Source organism: Danaus plexippus, chromosome 20, assembly GCF_018135715.1.
Source record: "Danaus plexippus chromosome 20, MEX_DaPlex, whole genome shotgun sequence".
In the NCBI taxonomy this organism is placed as follows: domain Eukaryota; kingdom Metazoa; phylum Arthropoda; class Insecta; order Lepidoptera; family Nymphalidae; genus Danaus; species Danaus plexippus.
The window spans coordinates 3,394,951-3,411,059 of record NC_083550.1 but is presented as its reverse complement, the minus strand read 5'-3'; the positions used below and the strand labels follow the sequence as shown (position 1 = coordinate 3,411,059).

Genomic DNA, 16,109 nt, shown 5'->3' with positions numbered 1-16,109 from the left:
TCCTACCAAGAACACAATGCTTTATAGTTTCAAGACATGTCCACATAATTCTAGTCTGATAGTTCTTAAAACTTCAATAGGAACTAATTTACTTGATAGTTATTTCTATTTGTCTGAAATAACTTAATTATATTTTAAATCTAGATTTACAGTCCAGACGTCCTTAGCGTGAGACCTTAAGCCTTAAGGTTCTATCAGCCAATATACAACCATATCTGACTTTTCAATCGCGCTTATAAATGGCCTACTTGTATATTAAGCGAGACCTATTTTACTCGACCATTTATCTAACTATCCAAGGACATTTTTTTGATCCACATGAAATTCTAATAAAAATTTTACTTATATTTTGTAAGAAAAAAAGAACCAGCGAACCGATCAATACCAGGCAATCTTAAAGTTTGATACAAAAATGTATTCAACATCAAACAACTTTTATATTAGACACAGAGTAAAATTAACATGGAAATTGCTTATTTAGCCTGCGGGAAGCAGTTAGCACTAAACACTAAATGCTATGAATAGATCAGATCACATTATTATCATTTAAATAATTCCACAACTTTAAACTTATAGCTTTTGTAGAACCATTCAGCTTCAACCATCATTTAGGCTTAAGTTTTGCCAGCTTGGTTCCAGTAAAAGCGAGCAATCGCGTCACTTCCTCTATATGTTAATGTCTGCGGCACGCGACTTGAGATATGAGACGTTTTGGCAAAATATTGACCGAACATATGCAAAAAACATAGTATAAAGTAAACATTATTTGCTTATAATGCAAGTAATGGTTTACGCAATCGTAAACTAGATACTCCTAGTAACATTATAAATGTGTATTTTATAGAGAAATTCATTAAATTTAAATAACAAAAAGAAAACCTAGCTTTTATACCTTGGAGTATAATAAATTTCTTACTATATTAAAAAAAAAGGTGTCCAAAAATAGAACGACGTTTGATAATTAATTTCTTGTATAAAATTTCCAACAAAATTTCCACGTCTCGGAAACAGTAGCTAAATATAGGAAAATTTATTCCATTTATTATGCTGAAAGTGAAAATAAGTCGAAACCTTCTCAGGCTACTTATATACAACCAAAACAGACTACGAACGTAATACGTCTTTTCAGTTGGTGGCATATCTTTCGTTTTATTTGACCTGCGTGATACTTTTCTCCATTATCAAATACCTTGCATGTCTACTGTTTCATCATCGTTTTGTTCCAAATACAGTTTATACATTTAGTCATGCTTGTAACTGCCATTTTTAACTGCAGACTTTGCGTAACTTTCCCATAAATTTTAAGGGTTTTCGAAATACACATACTATAAAAATTTGTTTTAGTCACAATAATTTTGCTTCCGTGGACAGTTTCGTCACTTTATATTATATCGATGTATATGAATTTGGTTTTAATTTTTATATAACATTCTGGATTCCTTAACAATTATTATTAACATCATTATTATATATTGTTAGCCGTCACATTTTTCACATGTTTATATTATGTTATTTTTTATAACAGAATAAATCATTAACCGAAATCTTGAACAAAACTTACAATTAAATTTATTTATTTTTACTGCAAGCCTTTTTTACTCTAAGAAAATATATGAAGACAGTTTCATGACATTTTTATATTTTAATATATTTTCATGTCTGAAACTATAATCACAACACAGCAACGTCCGACCTCCTCATTACATTGACCCACACGGTTCATGGTTCAATACACTTTACGTCTTATTTTCAGAAATCAATCAAATATTCAAATATCATTAGAGGTAAAATATTTAATAAAAGTAATATGAAAATCGTTTAAAAAAAAAATGACGATCTAGATATATTTTTAGATTAATAAATGAAATATCTGTCCATCATGAGAACTCTGAGAGGTAATAAATATGATACGAGTGCTTAGCACAGAATCTGTCATTAAAAATTAACCCCCCATGGCTACGCTCAAACAACGAAAGGTCTCACTGAAAATCTATACAGCATCCGCGCAACTCTGAAACATCGATATCTTACCTGTTCTTTCCATGACCGATCTTGTAGAGCTCGACGTGCTTGAACTGGGCGTACGTGGCCATTGCGGTTTATGTATAATAAAACACGAGGGGGTTGATACACTGAGAGTGCGTTCAAAGCGTGATGCAGCTTTATTAACGTGTGCACGAGTCGACTATCGTCAGCTGACTGAGCGCGCGCCGGCAGTACCCTCGCTTATGTCGATGTTGCCACCCTCCGCCCGCACTCGAAAACCGAACCACGCGCATGCGCTTCCGCTTGTTTTTCTTTTTTTACTGTCGTAACCAGCCAGCACCTGGCCTATGACATATGGATAGAACAGATGATGTGTCAACAGATATTACAGGTTCATAGTTTGACATTAAATATCCGCTGACAGATACAAAACTGGCCATTGATTTAGTTACGTATCGAAGATTAAAGCAGTGTAACAAATGATGTTTCAAGTGATAGGGGTGTCGCGATTTTGTTTGGTTATTATTACGTCACTACACATTGTAAATATAGCCCCAAATGACCGACGTTGCAAATAAAACTGAGGGAGGCAGACATTACAATGAAAGAGCATTAATAATGCTAGAGTGTGAATGTCTTGATGGCGATTGTTGCAAAATAAAGAGAAAACCAACTTCCTCAGTCACTTTAAAACATTTTTCATACATAGAGTGTTTTTTAAACAAAATAACCAATTTCAATATTTCAGAAGCGGAATTTAATCTATAATATTCACTCGCATTTCCTCATTCATCACTCGATGGCCAATGCAATACACAGAAAACGTCAAAATCTAGTAAAAAAAAAAATTCAGTCGTCCAATAAAATAAGAACGACACACTCTTAGGCTTGATTCGCAAAACAAAACCAAAAAGAAGCCGCTGACAAAATCTATTCGCAACAGGCTAAACGTTATCGATTGATTACTTGAATTGGCCGGCTTTAAATAATCACGCATGCTAAACCACTGAGCTTCATCTGTATAATTGACTACTGTTTAATGAATGACCGTCCGAGTCCGATACGGTGTTGCCATTTCGAGTCGTGCCTCCATTGACGTTGATTTATGCTGTTAGGTATCTTCTAAGACCCGTAATATTTTCCAGTGATTTTGCTATTGATAAAATAATAATATTTCAAAAGTGGGATAAAATATTTTATGTCTTTTATGAGCAATAAATATTTTTTATTTTTAATGTCAAAGCCTTTTTTTAATAGATGGTTTATTGAAAACTCATTTAATTATTATTTCAAATTAAATCAATGAGACGGTAAGTCTCACTGGAATGTTAAAGTAACCCATAACATATTTCGATTAAAAGATTATAAATTACCATTATGGATATTTACACTATTTCTTAAAAACATCAGAATTAGGAACAGACAATCATAAACTGGTAATATCAAGGTCAAACCTCTTTTAAATGTTGAGTATCGTCGTTCATTATACTAAGTTTAATAAAATGCAAATAATATTTTAATTAAAATAATTGTGGATATTTTCTCTTTGTTACCAAAATTGTTAAACATTTTCAAATTAACCCTACATCATACTGAGAAGCAATATCTGACTCAATAGAGCTCTGAGATGTCGTTTAACGAAGCTGGAGAATTTCTAAACGTGAGCTCATTAGTTTTTTTTTGAACTCTCAATGGGATCGTCTCGTATACAGATACATTTTAACTTAAATCACAGCCATTAAGTAGTGGAGCGTAAACATCTACTAAGTTATGACAACACACGTAACTGTTTAGCGATTAAAAACGATAATTTTTATCCTTATTCAAATAATAAAACAAATTTGCTAACAAAAAACATAACCATCTCAATAAATACAAGTTTCTTAATATATGTGTATATATCAAAGATAATAAAATGTAGTAAAATATATCTTAAACTTCAAAAGCAACCTAATTTTATTCCAAATTCCAAGTCAATTGATTTTACGTCAAAACCAAAAGGTAATTACAAGATATTAAGACGGAAATGTTACCGAAACAATAATAGACAAGCAAATAAGAGAAAAATACGGGTAATAATTGCGATTAACATCCCTAATTGAACGCAACACATATTATATGTATAATATGCTACACAGTACAAACATTAATACGCTCGTGTTCAGTATCAATCAATCTCCCATATGTTTCCAATCTCCGTAACCGTCATCCATCTTCGGAGCGTCACAGAATCGAGGGCTTCCCTGTTTCAACACTTGCCCATTACAACATACACAATTTGTACAACTATTTCATGCTTAAAAACTATACAGACTTAAAACCTAATAGACCTTATTAGAAACGAGAAAAACACAAAATAGAATGATTCAGAAGTTCGTTCGTTTCTTTTAAGGATCTACACGCGCTGCACTTAGCGTGGTTTACAAATATCTGAAAATGCAAGTTCAACATCAGTCGCCTTCACGGGAAATCAATGTTTACAACTCGCTTCCTGCAGATATGGTGTGGTTATGCTAGGTATTATAATCAAGACAGTTCATATCTAACAACTATTAAGACAACGCAAAGTAAACAAGAATAGGAGCTATAATATTTTAAATTAAACTAATATTTTCAGATTACTACCCGTTATTATAATATTTTAAACTATGTACATAATCCTGATGTTTCGGTTACTTTGCACTATTATTTTTATTTAAATGTATACTCGCGAAAGTCTTAGATCTCATTATAATATTTTTCCCTCGATAAATAAGACGAGGATTACAACTATTATATAAAATAAATGTTTTTCTTTTGCCGTCGATAGAATTTGTCGTTTAATTGAACAAAGTAAATTATGCTATTATTAGTTGAGGAAGTGGCACTACACAGTACACGTCACATAAAATGACTATAACAAAGTACTTATATTTCTTTCAAATGAAAATAAATCATAATCCGAAATATATTAAAATACCTTTTTCTGTATCAACTTTGTTATAAATTAATTCATCTCTTGAATTTGCGGTCATTTTTATAATATAATTAAATATTAGTAAAATCATGTTAAAATTGTCTTTAAAGAAAAATTTATGCATGTAGCTAACAATTAAATGATGAAACACACCTAATAACATAACACAATAGCAAAGTATTTTATATATTCTCAATATATACTGTTTCTAAATGTAAGTAAGAATTCCTTATATTATACCTTATTATTATATACTTATTACCTATAATTAAATTTAAGTCTCAAATATATAAAATACAAAAATTGCGGCCTACGTTACGTAATCACAGCTGACGGCACAATTTAAATGCATGTATAAATAAATAATATTGAACGTCAAAAATCTATATTGACATCACATTAAACTATGTAGTTTCAAAAGAAATAACATAGCACTTATTTATTGTAACCTTTTATTATATTTTTAGAAAGATTTCGAAGTAAATGCACTTATATATAAACAAGTAAGCATACGTCAGGTCTTTGGTCCTTTTGTCGGAGTATAGGCACGTACGGTGCTCCCGTTTGAGCTGATCGGCCGATCAGCCGCGGGACCGAAGCCCTACTGCGCTCTGCGCAAAGGGCTCCTATGGTGAGAGTGATTAGGGACAACGGTCTCCTGGGCCGCAGCTACTGCCCTTGCCGGCGACCCGCCTTTGGAAATCTTGTGGCGTCGGTTCTTGCCGAGGTGTTCACCTACGTCTCGGGTAGGAGGACCCTCGGCGAGAACACTTCGTCGGAGGAGATCCGGGAGGTTCGCCGGCAGGAGGAGTCGCGCCTTATGCGGGAATGGGGAGAGGACCTGGTGGAGAAACCGTACGGTAAACGTACGACGGCAGCGCTGCGCCCGGTCCTAGAGCGTTGGATGAGGCGGAAACGCAAACCCCTCACTTTCCGTCTGACGCCGGTCTTCACCGGGCATGGGTGCTTCGGTGATTACTTGTGTCGGACGGCCGGGAGAGAGCCTGGAAATGGCTGTCATGAGTACAGTGCCACGGTGGACTCGGCCCAGCACACCCTCGAGGTGTGCCCGATATGGGCTGGTCAGCACAAGACCTCGTGGCGGCTCTCGGCGGAGTGGACTTGTCGCTTCCGAGTATCGCGGAGAAGATGCTCGAGAGTGACAGGTTCTGGCTGGCGGTGTCCTCCTTCTGTGAGACGGTCATGTCCACGAAGGAGGCATCTGAGCGGGAAACGGAATGATGCGGCTGATGCACCCTCCCAACGCAGACGACCGAAGGTGGTGCGCCGGAGCCGATATCAACGCCTCCAATAGCGCCTCTGCACTCCGGGCTGGGGTCGAACTGGTAACCCGGCTCCAGGGAAACCCCGGCGTCGTCGCGGTGATCCTAAATGCCAAGTTCGCCCCCTTCCTCCCAGGGAGTAAGTTCGGTTTTTGCCAGGACCGGCCAGTCGCTGGTGTGCCCTGTCGCTGACAGATCCGGGGTACACCGACTTAGCGGCCGATGGCTTTCGCAGTGGTTTTAGTGAGTAGGGGCCTGCCCAGACCGAGTCTCACACATCCCTTCCGGCCCCACCAAGGACGGTTGGACGGCTCGCAAAAAGAGTTTCCCCGCGTCATCAAAAAAAAAAAGTTCTTTGGTCCTTTAATTAACTAGCTGGCATTTTTATTATCATAGTTAATGAATTTAATGTAAAATATATTTAACATTGATGATATTACAGCGATCAATAACATGTTACAGTCTAAAGAGGTATTATATTTTATGAAAATACAAAAAAAAACACATTTCGATCATCAGAAATGTAGCTCACAACGTCCCCATTTAAATCGTTATTAACGTTAAACAAGAAAAAGCTGATTTAAATAAGCAGTCACGGAGAGCATTCAGTTAAACGGATTATAGCTAATGCAAATATTTGAATTAGAAACACTATTACAATGCGTTTTAATTTCTAACGTCCGTTGAACGTGTAACACGCGCTAATTACATTTATTTATGTACGGAATACATTAAGCGAGAAGAGAGAGACTAAAAATTAAAAAAAAAAATCTTAAATGAGGTCGTACCAATTCAGTTATTAATTTATTTTGAACAATATATAATTATTTCATAAAACTTAAGTAAGATACATGATTTATTTATTATTATGTTATTTGGAAAAACTTTAAAGTGAATTGAAACTACCATAATTACGTTAAATTTAATTAATAGTTTTATTTTTATAAAAATACAGACCGAATAAAAATAAATGTATCATAAATTATCCAGACTTCATTCTTTTGAACACTCTTCATTAAAGTCCGTTTTGCAAAAGTTACAAAAAACATGATCTTCTTTATACTGTTATTTATGAAATATATTTTTTTGACAAAAATATTATTCGTTCAATATTATAACATGATAAAACATATTAATATTCATTGTCATTACTTTCCCTAAATTTTTTTTTTTTTTTTGTAATACTATATATCAAGGGAATTTATGCTTTTATTGTTTTGGATGAGTAAATGTTTTAAACTGTGTAAGATTTGAAATACCGAGGAAATAAAATCGTATGTTTATATCCGCAATATAAGTTAAATTAGCCAAAAACAAATTAATTTTTCCGCAATGAAAACAAAATCCCGACTACCAATACGTTTGTTTTTAAGAGGATATTCATGATTATTTATTGTTACATCAGGGAAAAAACCGTTATTTACCAATAAAAAAATAATAATATTGTTTTTGAAAAAAAAAAAAAAACATTCAAATATTAGTTAAAAACTTGTTTAATAAAAGATCGATTTAGTTTCTACGAGTGCAAAAATCCAATTTGAATGTATGTAAAACATATGTTATAATATATGGGTCCGTTCATTTACATTTTTACGGAAATTTTGAAAATACATAAGAGGGACATATAACAACCATTAGTCTACTGACATTTAACTCGTACAAATAATGTCTCGCATTATTTCGTCATATCTATTGTAATATGAAATCTTTTCTCTTTTTAAAATGACTGATTGTTTCCCTTCGAAAAAAACAAACATGATTACAACAACGTCAACTGAATAATTAACTGCACTTATTACGTTTATAATAATGCTAAAGAGTACAAAACTCTCAGTTTAATGATACTAAGACATAGAGAACACATTAGGCTTACCGTTCATCAAGCTATTAAGGTACCCATAGAAGATTTGACAAATGATACACAGGAGATATTTCAAACGTGCTTCCTAATGTTCTATACTGAGTTCATAATGAGCATTAGTTTGTACGGAAGAGATCGTTCCCACGCATCGGTCCCGGGAACGACACGTATAACGTAACGACTACGATGTCGTTGAAAATAAATAGATTCAACTGTATACAGAGATATTTGAGCAAATATAATGTCTCAATATATTCTTAAAACAAATTAAAATGGTTTATGTTTTTTTTATGTTTAGCATTAGACGTAATAAATTATTCAAAAATTACGAATGACCAAATCACGACGTTCTTTAACCTTTATATAAACTCATAGGCCCACGATCTAGATGGCTGATAATTGTTATCAAGAGAATCACATTATCTCAAATGCGTGGTCACGCTTGATCGCCATTTGAGACAAGAATCTGGTAGAGATCAGTAGATAACTGAGGAGTCCAAAAAATACTTTGTTTCAAATGCACCTTCATAACCTATTATGTTGAAATTTCGTGTACACCTTAAATTGCTTTGTGCTTTTAATTTTAACAGAGTTTTTTTATTAAAATAAACAGAATCAACTTCACGTACAATTGATATGATGATGTGTATTAAACACATGCATACATAACCATTATGAATACTCACATATCAGTATATAACAGATATATAACAGATGCAAAATAAAATTTCAAGGTTTAAAATAACATAACAAGTTAAAAACCCAATTAAACAAAAAACACACAAACTTTCCCTAACATAATTTATAACATAATTTTGTATCGATAGAACAAAATTATTGTACGCCTCTTCTTACATTATAATAATGTTTATATATATGTATATTATACCATCAATCGTAATCAATACATGTTATAACTCCCTCACCGCGTCTGTCTGTCTGTGTGTTTGCGATAAACGGAAAAACTACTCCACCGAATATCAAATAGTTATCACCACTTAATGACGTGATCCTCGAGGAAGGCATAGGTATATAATTTGTTGAGTTTTTGTATTTACTTGTGTGTACATTACCTGAAAACATGAGCCGTCCGAGAACTTTAAACGAAACGCTAAAGTTTTGAGATATAACAAAATAATTTATGGTGGAACTGTGCATCTTATATAGGTCTACAGAAAAGTCCGCTGTGGCATATGTCTATACCTTAAGCATAACATACTATATCCATTTGACAACTTTTAAAAATTTGCATTCCCAAAGCGTTTATTGGAAAGCTATTTACATAATTCAGTATTAAGTCTTAAAATATATTACTGCGTTTTCAAGCCTACATCACTATCTGTCAATTACTTTTTAAATCATCTAAATCGGGCGTACCATTTGAAAGTTATCATAAGTTTAATAATTTTCAAAATAAAATAGGCTATTTTATATCTTCTATAAATAGCCCGTGCGAAGCCTGGGCTGATGTCTAGTTACTTATAAATATGTCTTACATGTACGATATTCATCAGAACTATTTAACACCCGACTATTAGAAAAGGACATTTGAATAAAAGTAAAACATATTTTCAAGATGAAAGTGTTACTTTCAAGACACTTTCATCTCATCATCCCGTGAATAGGAATCTGCAAAGTAATCAAAGCGTCTAGCGTCGACTTAACGTTAAAAAATGTAATTCATATCTGATCGTATCAAATAAGAAAAAAATAGTTTTAAACAAAATTTATTCTCACTAAAATCTTAACATGATTTACACATACATATACATATATAATTATAAAATAAATACACCTACAATGACAATTACAGAATCGAAAGATAGTGGCTAGATGTTGTTAAAATTATCGAAAATAAATCCAGGCGCTATAATTGCTACTATAATATAAAGTATCGAAGTATGTTCTAAAATTACTTATAAAACCTAAATAACTTTTCAAGTGTCAAATAAAATAAATAAATGGTATAAAAATGATTTTAATTTTAAATTTTCATCTTCTCCAATAACTTTCATTTACCATACCTACTGATATCATAAAAACAACAATTTTTAAATCATAAATCTTCATACATTATAATATTAACAAAGGTAAACAGATACATTGATGTCAACATGACATACATACAAATATATATATACTTCTCTTGCAAAAATAGGTGGTAGTAATACATCGTATTAGTCAAATAAGTAACCAGTGTGTTACAAGTATATATTTCTGTACGTATATTTCTAAATATCTTTATATGTATTAAATTATCTGCAGCATTCTGATTCCGCGAACTGTTCGCTTATTACATTGATCATTTCTACAATTCACGACTTCAGAACTAACTTATCGATGCATTTTTATCTAAATTAAAAAGAAACATTTTTTTTTTTATGTTAAAATCAAATTGACGGCTACATCATATTTGACAATATCTCAAACCAAGCAACATCAGTTAACAATCAGTGAATCGGTCTCGACTTTATACCTTAACAATTTCTAATTATTTTACTTTGATAAAAATCTATAACAAAATCACTTTCTAAAATCAAATCTGTCAGACAGTTATATACTTATTTTGTTTGTGTAAACAAAGAAATAACGTAACTCATACAATTTAACAGACACATCCAACACTATTTATACTTTCGAAGTCATGCAATAGACAACAAAGATAAGAAATAAACTATATAATCATCTTCTATCTACATAAACCCTACATAGCAACTATAAAGACTCATTCCGTAGTCACCAGGTTGCTGTGTTCAACAACCATGAAACCGAGGTGTAGCAACCCTCGATTTGAAAGGTCTAGCATTTTTAAACACAAATGAAACAATGGTCCTATTTGAATAGGCTCCGACTGTACTCAATCAACAATGCTTTGTAAAGAAATTAAGTTCGAAAAACAAATTTTGAACCTTAACATCTCATGTTTAGATCGCATTATTAACAGCAAACATAGTTATAATCACGGGACGTACCATTTCCTTACAACCACATTGTCAAGACAGTTTAATAGCTGAGGCTAAATTAAAACGAGTCAAGAAAAGCTATTGAAATGTCCTCGCATCTTGACGCCTAATGTCCATTTAACTGTTAAAAACAAAAGGATTATTCTTTTTATCTCACGGACCGAAGACATCGGCTATTTCATTCTTTTATAAGGCTGTCAGAGTATCTTCAGGTCAACAACACAGGTTATAACTTAATAGAATTAATGATAACAATGAATCATTAGGTCGAAATGAGTTGTACTAACTAAGTCTCTCGCTTTGTATGATTATTATAGTACTAATATGCGGGTACAGTCAGTGCAACCTGATCGAAAATTCAAGCAAAGTGAATAATACGTATAAAGCACCAGTATGGAATAGTATAATCTTAAGAAATAATTTCATCTGACTAACAAGAATTGAACTATTTTAGAAAAATGCTCCTTGCGATTTGCATTTTCCTCTCAAGGAAAGAGAGAATAACTTTTAACTGAGATAATACGCTAACATTTAAAACTACATCACTGCTTAATATTACATATGACTTTTACATCCAGGAGTTATTTAAAAAGTACAACCTTCAGGTATCATCGGCTAACATTATATGTACATCATATTTCTTTTGTTTCTAGAAGAGAATAATAAAAAAATTATCGTATAAAATTACTTTTCTAAGACTATCAAATACAATAGGCTTCTTAATATACCTTGTGCCCAGTTAGTGTAATATTATTTCTTCACATTTCACTTCAAATAATTACAAAAATATGTGACCGAAACTTCTCAGCGTTCCGTGGATTCACCGTGCGTGTGCCGAGTCCATCACGTTATTATATTTACTACAGTAATTGTTGATATCTTACTCAATATAAACAAAAAGTTTCACATATATTTTTTGTATAATAAAATAAGAAAAGAAAAGTTAAAATAAAATGAGAGCAGTAATCATTATAATAAATTCGAGACGTTTCAGTAAACACCCTTGAGTCGTTGTAAACCGCTACAAATTACCGTTTGATTTTTGTCATTTCAATCTTTTATAATTAAAGTTGACATTAAAAATTTATAATCAATCAACAGTTTTGTATAATTTAATTTCCTCGTATTTATTTCGTCAACGCTTTGTAAAAACATATACTGTCGAATAACAAGGGAGACGCCAAAAAATTCGAGTTATAGAGACTTTCGACTTAGACAGATTTTTATTCGACATAAAGAGGTTGAGATTCATTCTTATAAATTTCGAGTTAGAGAGGTAAAATAAATGAAAAAATTCAAGCAAGTAAACACGTGTTAATGAAGTCATAAATTCGTGGTAATTATATTCGTTGTATACTCTTAAATTGCCTCTATGAAACAATGGCTTACTAACACTGTCGGCGAATTCTTTAAGTCGGTTACTTAGTTTTATTCGAAATACAGAGGTAATCTCAAATAATCGAGTTTTAAAGGTTGTAAAATAAAACATTGGTATGTTCGAGATACAGAGGTAAAATTTAATTTTTTGAGTTATGGAGGGAAAATATGTACCAAAACGGCTTGGAGGGGGCTCGCTATTATTTCGACAAATAGAGGGCTGAGATTTCGAGTAATGGAGGTTTTGGTGTTTTAAGGGAAGGGAACAAAACATTTTTTCGAGATTTGGAGGTTTTCGACTTATTGAGGTTCGACTTAACGAGGTTCTACTATACAGTAGGTATACATATACATGTATATTCTATTACAAGAAATACAGTGTAAAACTTAATTCATAAAACAATGATTATATGTTCAATGTCTCCAAGCTCTCACTTAGAATTAATCATGAAAAGATTGAAAGCATTAGAAAATACTTATTCTGACTTATAGTATATATATTAAACAATAATATCCATGTGTATAAATCTTTTGAGATATGTTCGAGGCTCCTGAAAAATTTCAAGGTTCAAAGGCAAGAAGATGACTATCTTACACGTATAGGTTTCTACAATTCCATTCATAAATCCTATGAGTCGTATCTGTAGTCAGCTGATAGGTATTAGTAATTACTATATATTTCATAAATCAGAGAAGCAATAAAAATAAATATCTAATCATTTCCATAAATTTCATATAGTCAATATAACTTTTAATAAAGTCGTTAATAGGTTTATAGCCATTCGATATGAAAGTAAACGCCAACAAATAAATTTTGTCACTTCATTCCTAAACTTTTATTATTACTATAAAACGAAAAAATATACATCCTCCTATACATATATACTGGTTTAAAGTGTTATTTTGAAGACACGTATAAAAGTCCTCGATAAATAATAAAACAAAATTAACCGACAGAAACCGTCATATCATCTATCCGTGAATGGCAATCAAAATTTAAGAATTGAAACTTCGGGTCAAAAGTTAGACATTCATTGATGAGTGAATTTTGTTATATATTATTTGGAAATAACTTAGAAATTCCTTAAAAACTATATATATATATATATATATATATATATATATATAAGTACACGCACTAGTAGGGTCTCTATCTAGATTCTAGCTTAAGCTTTTAAAACGTTCTCAAAGTCAAAATTTGGACAAACATAGTTAAATATATACCACAGAATCCAAACCGATATATAATGTTTCAAAGAGGCCTTCTAAACTTGTCTTTAACTAAATATTTTTACACAAATTAATTAAAGATATTAAACTTTAACTAGCATTTATAGTTAATTGATTAAGACTTTCCTTCCTCATAACGAATCAGTAAAATTTTCCGTTTAATATGAAAACAAACTATCTAATCAAAACATAAATTATAAACATATAAGAGATACAATTACAACCAGCAAATTACACTATTTGCAAGCGTGCACCATTCAATTGATATTTCATTTGAAACCACTATTAGTACGTGTTCTCATTAGAGACACCGCCATTACAACTAGTCTTATATATTTGAATAAGGACCTGAGTTTGTACCGCCTTGTTCGAAATAAAATTGATTATACATTTTTAATGTACATTAACATACCTACCTATATTTGTTCGATTTTAACAAAATGTCTAAATACAACTAAAAGTTATTTGAATTTGTACGTACGCATGTAAATTATGCAGTTTTTACTATTTAAAAGATTATTCAATTTTAATTCTATGTATGTTTAAATGGCATAGTCTCTAATTAACAGTCATCTTCATTAAATTTAATATATCTTTTATTATAATCTATGACAACTAATTCACTATTCCTATCCGGAAATATTTGTTAAATAAAAATAGGCATTTTTAATTGCAAACCTTTTAAATGTGACAACACTAAAATGCAGAGCATTTATAACTTCCTAAACGAATTAAACAGGTAAAAATCTACAACATTAAATACTTTTATACATTAAAATGTAATATTGCTTATTAGTTTCTCGTACAGTTGTTAGTATAAGATCATTTTAATTAATATCTTCCTCAATCTCCCTAGTAATTGCGTCTCGCGTGCAATGCACAACTTCCAACATCTGAAATTACAGAGTTACCGTGCCCCGTTACTGTATTACCATCCAGATTCTCATCTTACACCTGCTGATAATTGAACTCATAAAATTTAATTCATAACTAGCTCACAACTGGAACGTACCAATTGGTTGCTGGTTTACCTTCCATATAATTGGTATCTTCTGCGTCTAAAAGAACAATAAGTTACTCACACATATCCTACCAGGCTGATATTTATATCCTAAACAATTTTTCATATGACCTAAATGAATTTTATTACCATCCCATCATCATACGAAACATTTTCTCTAATCCTTAGATCTGTGCCATAAAAACTTTGTGTGTTGTAGGTTCAATAGGTTTAGTCTTAGTTGAATTTAGATCTAAACCCATCCAAAGAAAAAAATCCTATAAATTATTTAGCTCCAATATTTTTAAATACATATTCATATAAAATTTATTTAACAAAATAACACAATTTCAAAACAGTTCAATGTAAAAATATTCCTTATATTAACAATTCAACAGCAAATTGACTTTCCAAAACAACCTGTAAAAATCAGTAGCCCTAGTGCTAGTTTGCACCATCACACTACATACTAAAAGTTTACCGTTCCTCATTCAATATCCTTAAGTGTGAAAAACTGTAAGAACTCCGTATGTAACTTGACGATGCCGACTTGGAGTAAGCATACAGACGGTAACAAAAAACCGTAAACTTCTAAATTCACCGTAAAATCACCTAAACTACTGTCACATAACTCTATCACGCGCTTTGTTTTATTAAATCAATATATTATAGATATAAAATAATTAAAGAGGTATAAAAATATATACAATATTGTTCCACTTGTATTATAAACGCAAGGCTGAAGGTTTACTGGTGTTCACTAGTGTTTACTCGACCACGGAAATACTATTGAAGTCAATTTTTTGAAGCCTTGTTTAACATCTGAAATTATCCGTAGTAAATATTACAATAAGTTTGAGTTACTTTTTATAACATGAGTTGAAAAAGCAATCTTTATAGGAAGGCCGTATTTTGTTCCTCTAACATTGATAAGCTTGTCTAGAGTGATTATTATTATCTCACCATAGCTTTATTTTCTTCATCCAGAGTTAATGTCTCACTAAAAACCTATAAAAATTAACTGTCTACCGGGCTTAATATACATATTTGCATGATTGAATATACATTTAAACATTAAAAATCCTTTTTTTCAAATGAATCAATAGTAATCGAGAAAAAAACTTCTTAAATATTATAACAGAATATTTAGTTTGCTATCATCATAAAATTTTATGTGATATTCCTAAGATTTCACATAATTACTCTCTGGATGCCTTTTTAGGGCCCTATCGATTAGGGTACAACAGCTACATCTTATGTTAGTGATAATAATCAAACAGGTATTATTAGTTATTATCGATAAGGAGCACAACAAATTTACAACAATAATAGCGCTAAATACGCTACTGCGTTAATTACATGAAATTGTACTATGTAATATCGTGAACAACGTTCTTAAGCAATTAAAATAAAATATATAGAATATACAACATATTGCAAACGCTAGAGAATT

At 31.7% G+C, this 16,109-nt stretch overlaps 1 protein-coding gene across 7 annotated transcripts in view; it reads right to left on the bottom strand.

Moving 5' to 3' along the window:
• The window catches only part of LOC116773936 (microtubule-associated protein Jupiter), an 81,280-nt gene that overhangs the window by 35,675 nt on the left and 29,496 nt on the right, over positions 1-16,109 (bottom strand). For 2 of the 7 annotated variants that reach the window (XM_032666521.2, XM_061523862.1), the window contains exon 1: positions 2,032-2,216. The exons of 4 other annotated variants lie outside the window; for them this stretch is intronic. In XM_032666521.2, coding sequence (XP_032522412.1) covers positions 2,032-2,093 — 62 coding nt within the window. In that variant the 5' untranslated portion in view covers positions 2,094-2,216. Of the gene's footprint in view, positions 1-2,031; positions 2,217-16,109 lie in introns of those variants that run through there. One more of the 7 variants, XM_032666524.2, reaches the window with a different exon arrangement.